The sequence below is a fragment of the Centroberyx gerrardi genome, chromosome 23, assembly GCF_048128805.1.
Source record: "Centroberyx gerrardi isolate f3 chromosome 23, fCenGer3.hap1.cur.20231027, whole genome shotgun sequence".
Classification (NCBI taxonomy): domain Eukaryota; kingdom Metazoa; phylum Chordata; class Actinopteri; order Beryciformes; family Berycidae; genus Centroberyx; species Centroberyx gerrardi.
The window spans coordinates 13423381-13437990 of record NC_136019.1 but is presented as its reverse complement, the minus strand read 5'-3'; the positions used below and the strand labels follow the sequence as shown (position 1 = coordinate 13437990).

The 14610-nt window shown below is 42.1% G+C and overlaps 1 protein-coding gene across 3 annotated transcripts in view; it reads left to right on the top strand.

The window, feature by feature from the left end:
• Positions 1 to 14610, top strand: part of kcnip4a (potassium voltage-gated channel interacting protein 4a) — a 123137-nt gene that overhangs the window by 78739 nt on the left and 29788 nt on the right. The window contains exon 1 of one of the 3 annotated variants that reach the window (XM_078291701.1): positions 13354 to 13465. The exons of the other annotated variants lie outside the window; for them this stretch is intronic. Within the exon in view, the coding sequence (XP_078147827.1) occupies positions 13354 to 13465 (112 nt within the window). Of the gene's footprint in view, positions 1 to 13353; positions 13466 to 14610 lie in introns of those variants that run through there. 3 annotated transcript variants of the gene reach the window in all.

Here is a 14610-nt window from a genome sequence, read left to right as displayed (position 1 = left end):
TGACAGTGAGTGACAGTGGTGTGCCACCAGCTCACCGCGACGTGACAGCTGACAGGAGCAGCATCTGATATGGCAGTTTTTTACAGATCGTCCCCCCCTGCCAAAGTTGTGGCTTCCATCAACCAGGCCTTTGTAATGATGTTTTACGTAATGGATCAAGGTTAGAAATCCATCCGAAGAAAAAGGTTAGAACCACACTCCCTTGTATAGGATGGCTTGTGCTTCCAAACTTGTTACCTGCAACTTTTGTGGGTGGAGGAAGATTTACTTATAAATGTGTTTTCTAGCACACCTTTGTTTTGAGGATACCCTTTAGGAATAAAAGTGGCCTCAGAGGGATAGGAGTTGTGATACATTTCTCCTTTGGGCATCATCATGTGACTTGTAAATTGCACTTAACATTATAATCGTAGCTCCAAGTAAACTTTTTCTGATGGCATTGTTTCATAACTTTTTGCCCCCTTCTTCTTAAAAAGGTAGTTTGTAATGTCAGCTAGCCACTCTTCCTCTTTCCCAGATTTTTATGGACTGATTCCAATTAAACGTGTTAGATATGCTCAGATTCTTTAGCACACACAATCCAAAATGGTGATGTATTATTGAGATTATTTCTGAGGATAATAGATTTTATTTTTTTTAAATGCCACATTGGCATGATCTCATGTCTTGTACTTTTTTAATAAGGCCAATTAGTTATGGTCCTCTCCCACTGTTTTACCTCCACCCATGTAGCATGTAAACATTGCTCTGTACCAAATAATTTTGGATCAGAGCAATGTTTACACGCAGCTTCATCAGACAGAGGGCGCTCTTCATGCCACCGGTCTTTCACCTGTCACTCCGTTCAGTCAAGCCATCTGGGCCCCTGTGTGGTTTGTTTGTAGAGCTATTCCTTAAGACTTGTCTGTCACACATTATCCTCCCATTGTTGCAGGTTTTGCTCTTCTAAGTCTCAGCTGAAGTGATTGCGTTGTTTATCAGTGAGACTATATATGGGCCCTTATCCCATTGAGTTGGCATTTGTTTTTCCCAAGCAGTCTGTGGTACAGTGGTGGAATGTAAATATATGATTCAACATGGCAAATGGTTTTCCATTATCAAGTATATAAATGAATGCGTTTTTGAGCAACAATATAAGTGGATCCAGGCTAACGGTTGAGGGAAGCATACGCGATGTTTTGAACAAAAGCTTGAGCTACATGTGGCTTCAACAATACTCGCCTCCCGGGAAGAATATTATTCACCAGTATTTCCACATTAATCCCAATTTATCTCAGAAAGCAGATGGTTTTGATGCGATGAGGAACCTAATATTTTCCATTGTGAATGCACAGTGGAGTAAAAATTTGTTCGCTTCATAGCAATGATATTCGCCAAGCAGATGTCTTTGTGTATGTACAGTATGTGTGATTTAGGGAAGCTTGGTTATTTGTGTGTTATAGACACATGTTCTCTAGTTCAAAGAAATAGCATGAAGAGGCTTAATCTTTTGCATCATGGGGACTAAAACAAGGTTAATTCTTGTGCCAGCTGTCATGAAGCAGCTTGTAGTCACAAGGCTTTTTGCTGTTTGGAACATGTTGTTTGGACCAGGACCAGAAAAACGGCGGTCTCGCTCCTCTTCCATTCAGACTCTGGTGCGGATCATTTCTTGCATGATGTTTTGTTTGTTCACGACAGGTTGTTTTTAGCTAAATTACAGCAAAGAGGAAAGAGTTTACCAACCCTAGTTTGGTCTGTATTGTAATCGCCTAGCCAAGAGCGACCATGGAGTCGGTAACAATATTCTTTTCTCTTTTTTTTTTCTCCACAGTCAGTAAGGAGATGCTGTGTTTTCTTAAGTGCAAAATGGCACACCTGCCACCTCAGTCAATATTTTACAAAAACGAATGTAAATACACTCGCATAAAGCATGCATATTGTTGTTATTGGGGAGTTCTTCTGTCTGGTCGATACTTTTCCCAAGTCATTTGACCCTTCCTTATATACAATATTTTAAGCCTTGAAATCTCACTAGCTACAGTGAAACCTGCTGACTGCCCCAGAGCGGCAGTACGTCCGACACGCCGCAGAGGATTACGTCATCAAATTAAAAGTTCCCAGAATACTACAGGGGCGTTCAATGACAAGGTGTATTATGATGTGAAAATGCCCTCCGAATGCCTTTCTAGTTTGATTTTTTTCTCGAAAAAATATCTGTCCAATAGGTGCATTTGATATTAGGCAATGTGAAAAGAACCAGACCAATAACAGTGTAACAACCTAGCAAACTCTGGTTCAGACTTTAAAAGGACTATTGTGCCAGAGAACCCACCGAATAGTTACTTAAATAAAGCACTAAGCCAGGATAGTTTTAACTGTGGTATATACATTTGTGGTATATACATTCTTGCATAGTTTGATTTATATGTGGAAAATGTTATTTCCAAAGGTTTTAATCCATCCCAACTCAAAGCATTGGTCTATTTTACATCAGTTTGCACAAACATTACCAACATAAACTCAGCTTCAAAGCATTATTAAAAGCTCATGTTTAGCTGTTTGTCCTGGTATGAAGAGGTCATTTTCAAGTTGGGAATGGAAAAAAATCGAATCGCATACTTTGGTTTTCAGTAGCAAAGCTGCCCATTTGACTATGTTTGGGTTTAAGATTGAGCCTGGACAGCTTGCAACATGTTCCCTTTCATTCCAAGTGCATGGTACTTGTGAGAATTACCACATGTGCCAGCAGAGGGAGGCAAAGCTTACCGCCAGCCTGGACCAGTCACACAGCTGCTGACAGGATAGTCCAGTCTGGAGTCTGAAGAGACGATGCAATCACACCACCTCTGCCAAATATAGTGTTTTCTTTCCCCACTTCCTAGCTATTACTTAAAGCAGATAGGAAATGATTAATTCAATGTTGATAATCATCCAAAAGCTTGTGCAAACAAGTAGTTTTGCTGCTTCATTTATAATTTTCATATTTATTAGCCTATTCCGTGGATTTCATGCATTTGGCCCATTCCAAAGGTTTCATGCCACGGTTCTTTTCAACATTTAATCAAATTTCCAGTGTCATCAACCTCTATTTCATGAATATTGCACTCTTGGAACTGTTCTGTTATTAGAAACATGCTTTGTGCATTTATCTCCAAATAGAGTGAGGACTCAAACCCATCCATTTTCATTTTTTGTCTTCAGTTTTAAAATATTTGTAATTCTTATTCATGTTCATGCTGCTAGTGTTCTCTTTATGGCATGCTTATTAGATTCTGAACAAATTAGAGGATATTGTAAAATAAAGAAGCATGAAGGCTCAACAATTTATTATAATTTTTGATAATGGCCTAGACTCTCAGGCAGGTAGAATGACAGTCATATTGTTGTGCCACAGAGCTTTCTACTGAATTAAGCAGTGGTAAGTAGTCTTTCCACAGGCGTTAGTTTGCTGTATCATCCATCACGACAGTAATAAGAGAGCTACCAGTTAGTGTGATTTTCAGAATCCACGCCTGCTGTGCTGTAATTTGTTTTAGGCTGTCTCTACAGACACACTTTTAATAGGGCAGCTTGCTCTCCCTTTATTGAAACACATTTTGCTGTGAGTTGAAAGTCCCAGTGCTGCACACAGTAAAACCACAGTGCTGACAGTGGAACCTGAAAAGTGAGTAGTAAGACTCACCTAAAGGTGCTGGCTGTTTGAGCTGTGCATTTATTTAAATCTTACCCAGGTCATTTGAGAGGCCACTCAATTGATTACCAAGCTAACTGACTTAATAAACATCAATTGTCAAAGGAACAAAGCACAACATAATGTCCGTCTTTGAAGTGGAGCACTTCAAACCAAAAAGTGGGCAGCTTTGAACTTCTGCTTCAGTACTCGGGTAACTTTGGTCCTTAATAAACAATTTATACATCGGACATTGGCAGAGATAGAATCAAGCTTCTGTTTCCTGTGCAGACAAGCATTCGGATTCAATTTGGCTGGGTTCAATGATCTGTGCCTGTTTGTGTTGGCTTGGAAATATTCTCCAGACTCAACCCATGTCCCATTTTCTCTCAGCCTAAGCTCGTGTTATTGCAGTAGGCATTTTTGGAATCTTGACTGAGGAAGAAATCTATTTTACATCCCTTTATTTTGTCCAATTATCAAGAGCTGCATATCAGCTTGTGACCAGAAGTGACTTTTACAAAGAAAGTGTGACTTTGAAGGCACTATCTTGTCCTTGACCTCAGACAAATCAGTCTCACAACATATGCACTTGGTTAAGGCATCTGATGTTCAGGCATGGTTGCCTTATCTGCCTTGCTCAAGGGCAGCATAGAAAGAATGGACTTCGGCATGAGATATTGAACCAGCAACCTTTCTGTCACTGCTCAGCCAGTTTTAATCCCAAGGCCCTGCAGTCATGTTTACGATGAGAAAGGAGCATAATCCTGAGTCAAAATTACACACAGAATTCTAACATTATGACAGAATTAAATTGACATTATAAAAGATGGAGAGTTGAATAGATTGAATTGTTGCTCATCATTTGATACACATGACACAATTAAATTAGAGCATTGGTAAATTATTTTGACTTGTGCAAAGATGTGTAGGATTGAGAACAAGCTACTGGAAAATCTGTAATTACTGAACAGTTTTTTGCCGTTAGTGTTTCCTGTGTTTCTGTATTTGCGCATAATTCCCAACACATAATTTTGTCACCTCCCATTATGCTATGCATGAGTGTTTGCCACACATTAAACCAGGGTGGCATTTCTTGTCACAAGCGTTTACCAGTACACAAGATTTTATGTAATTGTCCTTAGTGCTATTGAACTAGAATGAGCGCCTGTGTGGAAACCTGGAGTAGAGGAAAGGAGCTGGGTGAGTGTTGGTAATTCATTGGGGTTATCATTGGGAGTGCAATAATGCACCAATCCATGATGATTAATGTTCAGAAGGGGTTAATTAAATGTGTACCAGCTTGTATTATGTGACATGCCTTGCGTAACATGTTTCTAAAGGAGCATGATTGTATATTGAATTAGTTTGTTCAATGTTTTCACCCCCTTTTATCTGCATTTGTGCTTTTAATTTCAGGAAATCTCTTGACTATAAATTCTACAATCTCTTCCGCAGGGTTCCATTAGTTTTAATTCGACTTACTGGAATGATATTAATCCCTACGATGCTTTTGATTTTGCGCTAATGCAATAATAGGGCAATAATGTTCCCTCTGGATTTAAGTCAGTCAAGGGGTGCCGTTTATTATCTTGAAATATGTCTCTTTTTTTTTTTTTACTCTACACGTTTCTCTTAGGGACTGTTAAAGCCTTGATGTGCTGCACTTTCATCTGCTGCTGATATCTGATCCATTTTGTAGATCATTGCACAAAAGAGCTCCAATAAATCCGTTTTTACATTTAACATTTTTATGGCAAGGGACGTCTCCACACAATTAACCAGGAATGAGAAGGTATAAAGTACTAGAATATCAAGTAGTGAGAGATTATTAAAACCTAAATAATATTACAGTATGCCTGCAGGAATGCCCCTTGCTTGGAATATCAAGTGGATCGGTCCACTTGATGCAGACTAAATATTTTTCATTACTTCTTTTATGAGTTTTCCGAGGGTGAAAGCAAATTATCTCTCTTCTGCTTTCTAATAGTGAATCAGGATACGATGAAGTGATGTACCTATAAAAGCAGCTTTATGCTCTCCCCAAAGCATGTAGAAGTGTAAATTTTGGAGGACCTATTAACACTATCATTGACCTTGTTTCACTGTCTCTGTAATGCCTCTGCACGATGATCTATAATACATTATAGCGGCTCATAAATGTCGGCGAGCCAAATGTCCGTGTCTGTTTTCAACGATTTTATGTGGAGTTGCTGCACATGTAAAGCAACAAGGGATTTTTAGGTAATTGCTCACAAATTGTTGAGTTTTTGGTGAGTTTTAGAGAATTAGACTTGTTGTCATTATTTCTTGAAGTTGTTTCCACTTGCCCTTGTGCCATCAACTTATTAGGTAGATAAGACTTTGTGTATGATTCATTTCACACTGCATTTGGACAAGGCATTTGTATTGATGCCTTGACTTACATTCACTCCCTAACCCCTAACTCTAACCTTAAGAACAACAGTCTCTATTCTTGTGGTGACACACACACACACACACACACACACACACACTTTCTTCCACTCTGCTTCGACCATTTCCCAGCCACACTCATGATTCCTTCAAGAGATAACCACCTGTATTGATTTCTTCTCAGCGTCCATTTCATGCCGATGAACTATGCTCGTCATATCTCATCCTCTGGACAGTGGCTCCAGCCGTCCCGTATACTGTCTGCCATTTTATGTCCCGTCCCCCCCCACTCCCCCCCCCCCCCCGTCTCCTTTTTTTTTAACTTTTCCTGCTAATGCGTAGTGACCTTCACGCTTTAAGTTTAGTTTGATTGGCACTTTGCTGCTGAAGGGCAACACACCGTTAATCAGAGGACAAACCTGGCCCTTCAGATGCGACTCATGTCTTCCTCTTTCCCCGCGCATGTTGTCCATAGTGAGCTGTCAGATAGCCATGCCAGAGCGAATATGGCTAAGACACATGGAAAAGCAGGTCAATGTTATCAGCTCCAGCACACTGCCCTCAGCTTTGTGGCACTGTCCATTTGCAGACAATGCCATTGACTTTTCCCATTTACAGTGAGACCAATCGTCTGGAATGGATTGGGACGTAGATAAAATCTGCTGATCCTGTTGTACAGGGAGGACTGGCATGTCTGGTGAAAATGAATGACAGTCATTAATGGGATGTTAACACTTCTCGAGAGAAGCCGTGGGGTTAATGGGAATAATTTTTGAGTGGGCACACTGAATTGGCCTGTAGCTCTTTTGACTGTGAAAAAAGCATGCCAGCAGATTTAAGAATTGGGTCTAAAGAGGGTCTTTCACCTGAGACATTCTTAAATTTATGAATGAATGCTGGAATACCAGCTCCACTGGGCACCATTGATTCAGATGGGGAAATGATCAGCATAGAGAAAGCAAGCTTATGTGATTATTGGCCCTCCAACTGTGATTGCAGAGAATCTGCAAAGGCACTTTTCCCATAATCTTGGATTACACTGAATGGACACACTGACAGGGAGCCATCAATTCCCTTATGGAGCTGAAAACAGTTCACGCAGAGTTGCTCATTTCTTCCCTAAGGATCAATCGTCTGTGTTTGAGTGTGTGTGGCAGAGGGTGAGAGGTGGAGAGTTGCATATTCCTGTGTATGCATGCGTGCAGACAGACGCACCTGGCAGCGTGAGCCTGTGTTATCCAGAGTCCACAAAGTAAGTCCTCAATATCGGAGTCACCCCATGCCACTCCATGGTTGATTGCACATGCAGCTTCACTGAGGGTTGCCTCGGTTCATAGCTCATAATTGCCTTCCCCTTCACAGGCGCCGCTTCAGTAAACATGACAGGCTCATTTTAATGTGCCTTCGAAAACACAACACAACCACTAATGCTGCTTTGCATGCCTGAGCAAATCGCTGCAGGTGTCACCTAATTATATCACCCACTTGTACCCTGAGCTGATCTGTAAACAGCGGGACGATCTCATCTTCGCCTCTTTGCACGTCCGCCGATCGGCGCCGCTTTGATTGATGACGGTTACAATGAAACCAACTCCCCCTCTCTTGGTCCTGTACTTTCACAGTAGCTCGCGGTGTGCCTCCAGAAAGATAACAGCTGTCCAATAGCTAATGGAAATTTTGTTCTCCCAGGGGTTGTTTGGTAAGCACGCTTTGCCGCTATGAATGTAGAGAAAGCTAATAAACAACAGAAATTGGTTACATTCACAAGAAAACACTTAAATTACGTTTCCACCTGTGGTGTTTAACTTGGTTTTATCACGATTTACTGTTCCAGAACAGTTTCCCTAATAGTCCAAGGGATTTGGAAGGGAATTATTAAAATGTCCTCATACCATTAGCTAGTGTACAGAGGCGATGGATTAAAGCATTGGAGATGAAGTCTGTCGGGACCACAGTGACATTATTTGCATATTTATAGATGGATTTTCAGTTACTTGCCTCTTCTTTCCATTTGTACTGTCGTTATGGCTTTCATGACAAGGCATAATGCAGCCAGTGTTGGGGACATTGATTCATTGACCTCTACTGCTGGCTGTGTCCTCTGTGTCCAGTCCGCCCAGACAAGGAGCGATAAGATCCTCCCCTTGCGACTACTGGGGAAGGGAAGAGGTGGGGCAGGTGGCAGCCATGAGCGAGGAAAAATATGTAATCTTTCCCCAAAATCAATGTCTATTGGTCTACAGAGGAAGATGAACAAAAGGCCTCCGGGTTTGTCACTCAGACTTATCCTGTTCGCTACACCGATAAGGAATTTCGACTGAGAAATCAGACGTGCCCAGCCTCAATACGGCCTGACATTTCAGACTAAGTCCCTGTTGGAGATGTCACCGGATAGAGGTTACGGAGGATGGACGGGGGCTTTGTGAGAGACATGATGGCATGTGGTGATTTGGGTGGCGTAAGCTGTCATGAAGTGACTGGATGTTTTTGTGTAGTCATCAAAAGTTCCCCAAAGGATTTCTTATCCATTAAATGGTCTGTTTTTTTGTCCTTATTAACACATTTCCGTCATTCATATTTGTTTTTGTTGTTTCTGAGGAAGTTCATTACAGCGTGTCCAACAATGTAGAACATACTAACACTACAGCAGAACTGCCAACAGGCAATTTTACCATTTTGCATTTGAAAAAATACACCCATCTTATAAGCCTAAATCAAAAAATGGGGCTGCAACAAAGAAAAGCATCCCATCCCCCCAAATTCAAATGCTGTAGATTCCCAAACAAAATTTTGGTGTGCAGGGAAATATTTTTTGTGCACAGTAGGTGAGGAATCGAAACTTAAGAGAGAAGTACAAAACAGCAACGGGCGAGTGCTCCATCCAGACAAAGCTGGACAACTGGCTGTGAGAAAATTTTATCTCCACCCTTCTAAATATTGTAAGTGTATTGAATTGTCTTCAAAATTCAAGCGGTTACCTCTCAGTGCCATGTGGGGCCGCCAGCGAGCGATATTGCCTAGTGCAGCTTTAAGGTTGAAGGCTAAACCAAAATCCTACTGCTGAATAAATCCCATTTTTATTTTTAAATATTAATGGTTTATAGCTGCAGTAACCCAAAATTCAGCGAGGCAAACATTATTTTTGTGTTACCATTGTTCTAAAAGCATGCCTGCTATAGACCATCACTGAAAGGGCAAACCCTCTCAAAACCTTGACGGGCAATTTCTCAAAACTTTGTTTCACAGCAACTTTCAGCACTCTGTAGTTTGCTCCTCTTTCCTCCGATTTAAGTCCAAGACGCATCCTTTTATTGATCTGATCTTCCGTCAAAACAAAATAGCCCTCTCGGGTCCGTAAGTGCTGATTTGTCAGGCTCTACATCTTTCAGACAGACCCTTCTGTAACAACATCACAGCTGTGATTGTTCACAATTTGTGTGACGTTAATGGAACGAAATGTGGGGTGTAAAATTTACCTGTCAGTGGGGCTGATAGAATCATGGCTGTTGTAGTGGCTGGACTGATGGTCCACGGCACAACAACCCTTCCCCCACTCTCTCTCTCTCTCTCTTTCTCATATCACCTCCCTCCTTACTCCATGCTCACGGCTTCAATAATGTATCGGTTGGTTACAGTATCTCTGTGTTGGGAGAGTGTATGATTGGTTCATCATTCCTACATGTTTTATTAACCATCAGTCTATCAGGGACCGTTTGGAGAGCCAAGCCACCGCAGGGTAAGGCCAGAGTCAATGCTTCCCCCTGGCTTTGGGAATTTTGGCTGTAACTCAGCAAAGTGAAGCCACTGGCCACTGTATATGTGGCTTGAATGTGATTGGCTTTGTGATGTGATGGTGGCTTCACTGATGTAGTGCCAGTGCCCGCATGCTGGCAGCGCTGCTGTGAGTTTGATGTTGCAGCCCATGAGACACTGATGCATCCAATATTTGTGTGTGCCCGATTAAGTTTCTGTTGGAAAAACAGTTAGAAGGTCCACTGACACATAGATGAAGTCTGTTTGATAACTCTCTGGGCCAAATCCACAATTCTTCCACATGGGAGTTTATTTGTATTGAATGAATACCAAAGCTAGTATTTTGGCAAACAAGGTCTTTGATCAACTTACCATTGTGCAGCAAGAACGTTGCAGATTAGTTTTTACCTCAGTGTAGTATTTAGTGCCTTACAGTGCTTTTGAGTTAATGCAAAGCCAGCATGTACTGTACAACTAAGCAGGGATCCTTAAAGGGATTTAAGGGGGTTCCTAGCAAAATGAAAAATAGTTTAATTTCACAATATTAAGTTAAGTTAGCATAATAAGATAATGTGTGAGAGTAACAATTTTTACCAAAGGTTTCTCTCATTATCTCCCCCAAGTTTGGACAACTGGACAATTCTGTACTCAGTATCTGGAAATTATGTTTCCCAAGCTGCTGTCCCTGCTTGGACAAAGGGGATCCATCACTTTATTTATTTGGGGGTCTGTGAGAATAAACGTTTTAGGAACCCCTGTGTAAAAGCATTAACATTCATAGTAGTGACCTGAAAAAAAATAGACACCCAGAGGAATTACTGCTACCTCTCTTACTGTCACACAACAGTAAGCTGATCAACAAGCTCATTTCCCAACAAGGAGTATTTCTTTACATTGTTGTATAAAAACATGTACTTTATTTGCATCAAATCTATTTTAAGAACAGCGCACACTCTCTCTCTCTCTCTCTCTCTCTCTCTCTCTCTCTCTCTCTTTCTCTCCCTCTCTCTCTCCTCACTGCAACAACACAAAGATGATCCTTGAGATGAGCCCCCATCATATTTCACCAGGTCCTATGCAGCGTTATTGTCACAGTGGGTAGTTTCACATTCTGTAGATGAGACTCACATACTAATGAGTCATCACAAGGCCGGGGGCCATTCAGATGAACTAGGATGTGTCTGGTGAACATTATTTTCTTTTTCAAACAGCATCCTACTAAATTATTCATGTGGCCAAAAGATAAAAAAAGAAAATGTATGTCCTTCATTTTTCACTCTTTGTTGTTCAGAAAGGAGCGAAAGCAGATGGATTGAATGTAAATGAATGCATGTGTAGAAAGTGAGATTATCCATCACTGGAATAAGCCGCTTCACTTCTTGCTTTTATGAAACGCAGGCCTGATTGTTATTGGACATTTATCATTGAGCAATTGATTAGGCGGTGAGTCACCGTTTCTTTCACGGCACCGAAATAATATACTCTCATGTTGACTGTAATTAAGGTGGCTTTGTTCCTTTACGTCAGTGATGTATGGCTGACTTCACTGTGGAAAGAATAGAGGCGGAGAAATCATTTTAAAAGAATGGTCTCTCTGAGTCTTTGAAATTCTGATTATGTAGTTTCAAATGAAATTTCAAAAGGCGTGTTGATATATTTTGAGCTTGCACTTCATGGGCTGTTCATGTTTGATGTCGAGTGCAGTAATTGATAAATTAAAGGAGCTTTTCTGTAAATGAAATGCAGGTATTTCAGATAGTTATTGTACGAGTGATGAAACTGTGTGAGGAAGTGAATCACCTCTAGTGGATGATAATGACAATGACAGTCTCCACAGGGCCAGTAGATGGTGGTGTCTCCACTGCTTTACTATAAACACTGACCACATGAAAGACTCTCTTTCTCTCTCTCTCTGTCTCTCTCTCTCTCTCTCTCTCTCTGACTCACTCACTCGTCCGTCCTGTAGTTGTACTCTTGATCCCTCCACTACATCTCAGTGACATTGAATTCCTTTTGAAAGAACTGGCTCCCTGAACACAATCAGTTACATTTAATGACCCGGCATGATCGATAGGGTTTTTCACCCCACTCTCCACGTCTTTACGTGGTGTGTGTGTAAAGACTGCTTAGACAAATAGACCCACCCGCCAAGACTCGTATGGATAGACCAATATCACGCTGCCCAAGAGGTCTAGAGAGGAAAAAATCAGCAATCACTTTGGCCTGGGAATTTTAAGTATTTTCAACAGTTTCTTGTACATATTCTTTTTATTTTGTTGTGTGACTGTCATCCTATTCTAATTGTACTGTTTTAAGTGCCTGCATTTTTTTTTTCAGGGCACTTGCAAAAACTTTACTTTTGGAAAAGTACCATAGAAATAAAGGTAATTATGAGTATTGGGAATTTGCAAAGAAAGCCTCTTCTCAGCAGCAGTTTGGACAGCATAAAAGATTTATTGAACTCGTATCATATGAATTACAATGAACCCCCTATAAGAATGTTTTTACATTAGATAAATTGCCACTAAGCATAATTGTGCAAGCTATTGTTGTGGCTGTCCATTCTGCTTTTCATGCTTTGTCATGCTTTTTATATGGAATTAATTTGTTCATCATATTGCTCTGCAATCAGTCCTGCAGCCTGTGAAAATAGATTTTGGAGGACGCAGACCTTTTCATTACTAAATAACATTACTTTATGTTTTATGATGCCACACACACACTCACTCAACACTGCCATAACATTAACATACAGTGACACATTCTGTTACTGTTAGTGACAGAGATTCAGTACTATATTTGCTTTCCAAGATTTGTGCTTCCGTGTTTGAAGTAAATCAGTGTGTATGCACAGCTTGAGAGGCTGTGCATCCTCTCGCACCACACCTCCCTCCCCTCTGTCCCGTATCCCCTCCCTCTCACTCCCTCACTCATATCCACTCCCTCTCATCTTCCCTCCCTTTACTTCGCAGTGAGGCAGTGTGCCTGAAAGAGCGAGAGAGAGAGCCACAAACTGTCAGAGAAGAGCAGAGTTCGCTCTCCCTGCTTTTCCGGCTCTCACATGTCTCTTCATTTGGGAGGAGAGGAAAGAAAAAGAAGAAAGAAGAATTGAGATCAGCAGCCATTCTGTCGCACATCCGGACTTTCTTCCTCTCTGAATCAGCTTTTCTAAATTCTTGGTGACCCCTCGAGATCAGACAGAACCTTAATGACTTCAGGATCTTCACAAACCTGAGGCCGACTATCATTCATCGTACCACCGGTCCGGCTTCTAACCCCGTCCCATCCCAACTTTACCCAGACTGGATTTAGGGAGCGAGCGGGCGGCAGGCGGGTGCCGGGGGGCGCCCGGCTCGTGCGTGTGGGCCGGCGTGGCGGTGGAGTGGGTGCTGGGGAACTGGAGCGCGGGGGCGGGTGGCACGGGTGGCACGGCCGGCACCGGCGGCGGTCCCGAGGGCGAGGAGACCGGCTCGGGCTCGGGCTCCGGGTTCGGGTCGGGGTATGGTGGCGCGGAGTGGGCCGAGGGCGGAGCAATGCTGAACGCGATCTGGGAGACAGAGGGGCTGCAGACGGTGGGCATCGTGGTGCTGGTGTGCGCTTCGATCAAGCTGCTGCACCTGCTAGGGCTCATCAACTTCTCAGAGGGTAAGACACTGGAGGAGAGGTGGAGAGAGAGATGGAAACAGAGGGAGAGGGAAAAAACAGAGGGAGAAAGACAGGAACAGATAGAGATGAAAACTGAAACCAAAATTACTTGCTGATAGAGATGCAACAGCTTATGAAAATTGCTGTCATTATAATTTATTTTCAGTTCAAATCATTTCCCATCGATTTCCAGCCTTTCTGTCGCTTTGATATAACAAGGTTACTCTTTTGTTGCCAGTTCTCCTTTGACACAGACGTGTAGTTTCTAACTTGGTATGTTAATTGAGTTCACCAAACCAAAGCGTGACCGACTCAGAAATGCTAACGGACTGTCTTATTGATGAAATTATGAAGCCAGAAGATGTGACTGAAGTATGGGGAAAAGAGAGATGTGATTTGAAGGGAGGAAGAGCTTGAGCAGAACTAAGGAGAAAGTGGCGGGGGCCGCTCAGAAAGATCGAGATTGAATTTTTGGTTCAGAGACCTGAGGAGCTTTGTGGTTATGAGAGAAGTGCCTCTGTCATTTTGAACTCCCTCCGAGTTAGGCTTCTCTTCTCCGCTGAGGATTGTGGGTGTGGTTCCTCTGCCTTTGTGTACATACAGTGTGTGTGTGTATGGGTGTATGTGTGGCCTATATGTGAACAAGTAGATATGAATTTGTTTGGTATGAAAACTTTTGTCAGTGGTAGAGATGCTCATGTTATTGCGCAAGCCCTTGAAAAGAGTGCCTTCGGCGAGTGTGTGTGCACCTGTGCGTGCGTTCAAGTGTCTGCGTGTGTGTGTGGGTGTGCGTCTGATTGCACAAGTTTACTTTGTCTGCATACGCTTCCCTCCACCTTGCCTCTTCGCTCCGAATGCAATCATAAGAGGTCTAAATTATTACTCCAGGTCCTCTGCATATGCATGTGTTTGCGCACTCGAGGGACACCGTTCCCCATCATGTGCTACTAAGTAAGGGCACAGCCAGGCTGGCCGGGCGCAGAATGTGTCAGGCCTAAATAAACTGTTTAGCTTGGCCCTACCGCAGTTGTCTCATTAAATAAAGTAGAGCAGCATAGTAAGCAATTTGCGTTTAAATCCAGCCCATCCATCAGAGTTCTGTTTGGTAAACATGCTTTATCTCCTAATTAAGATGATCAATCAAA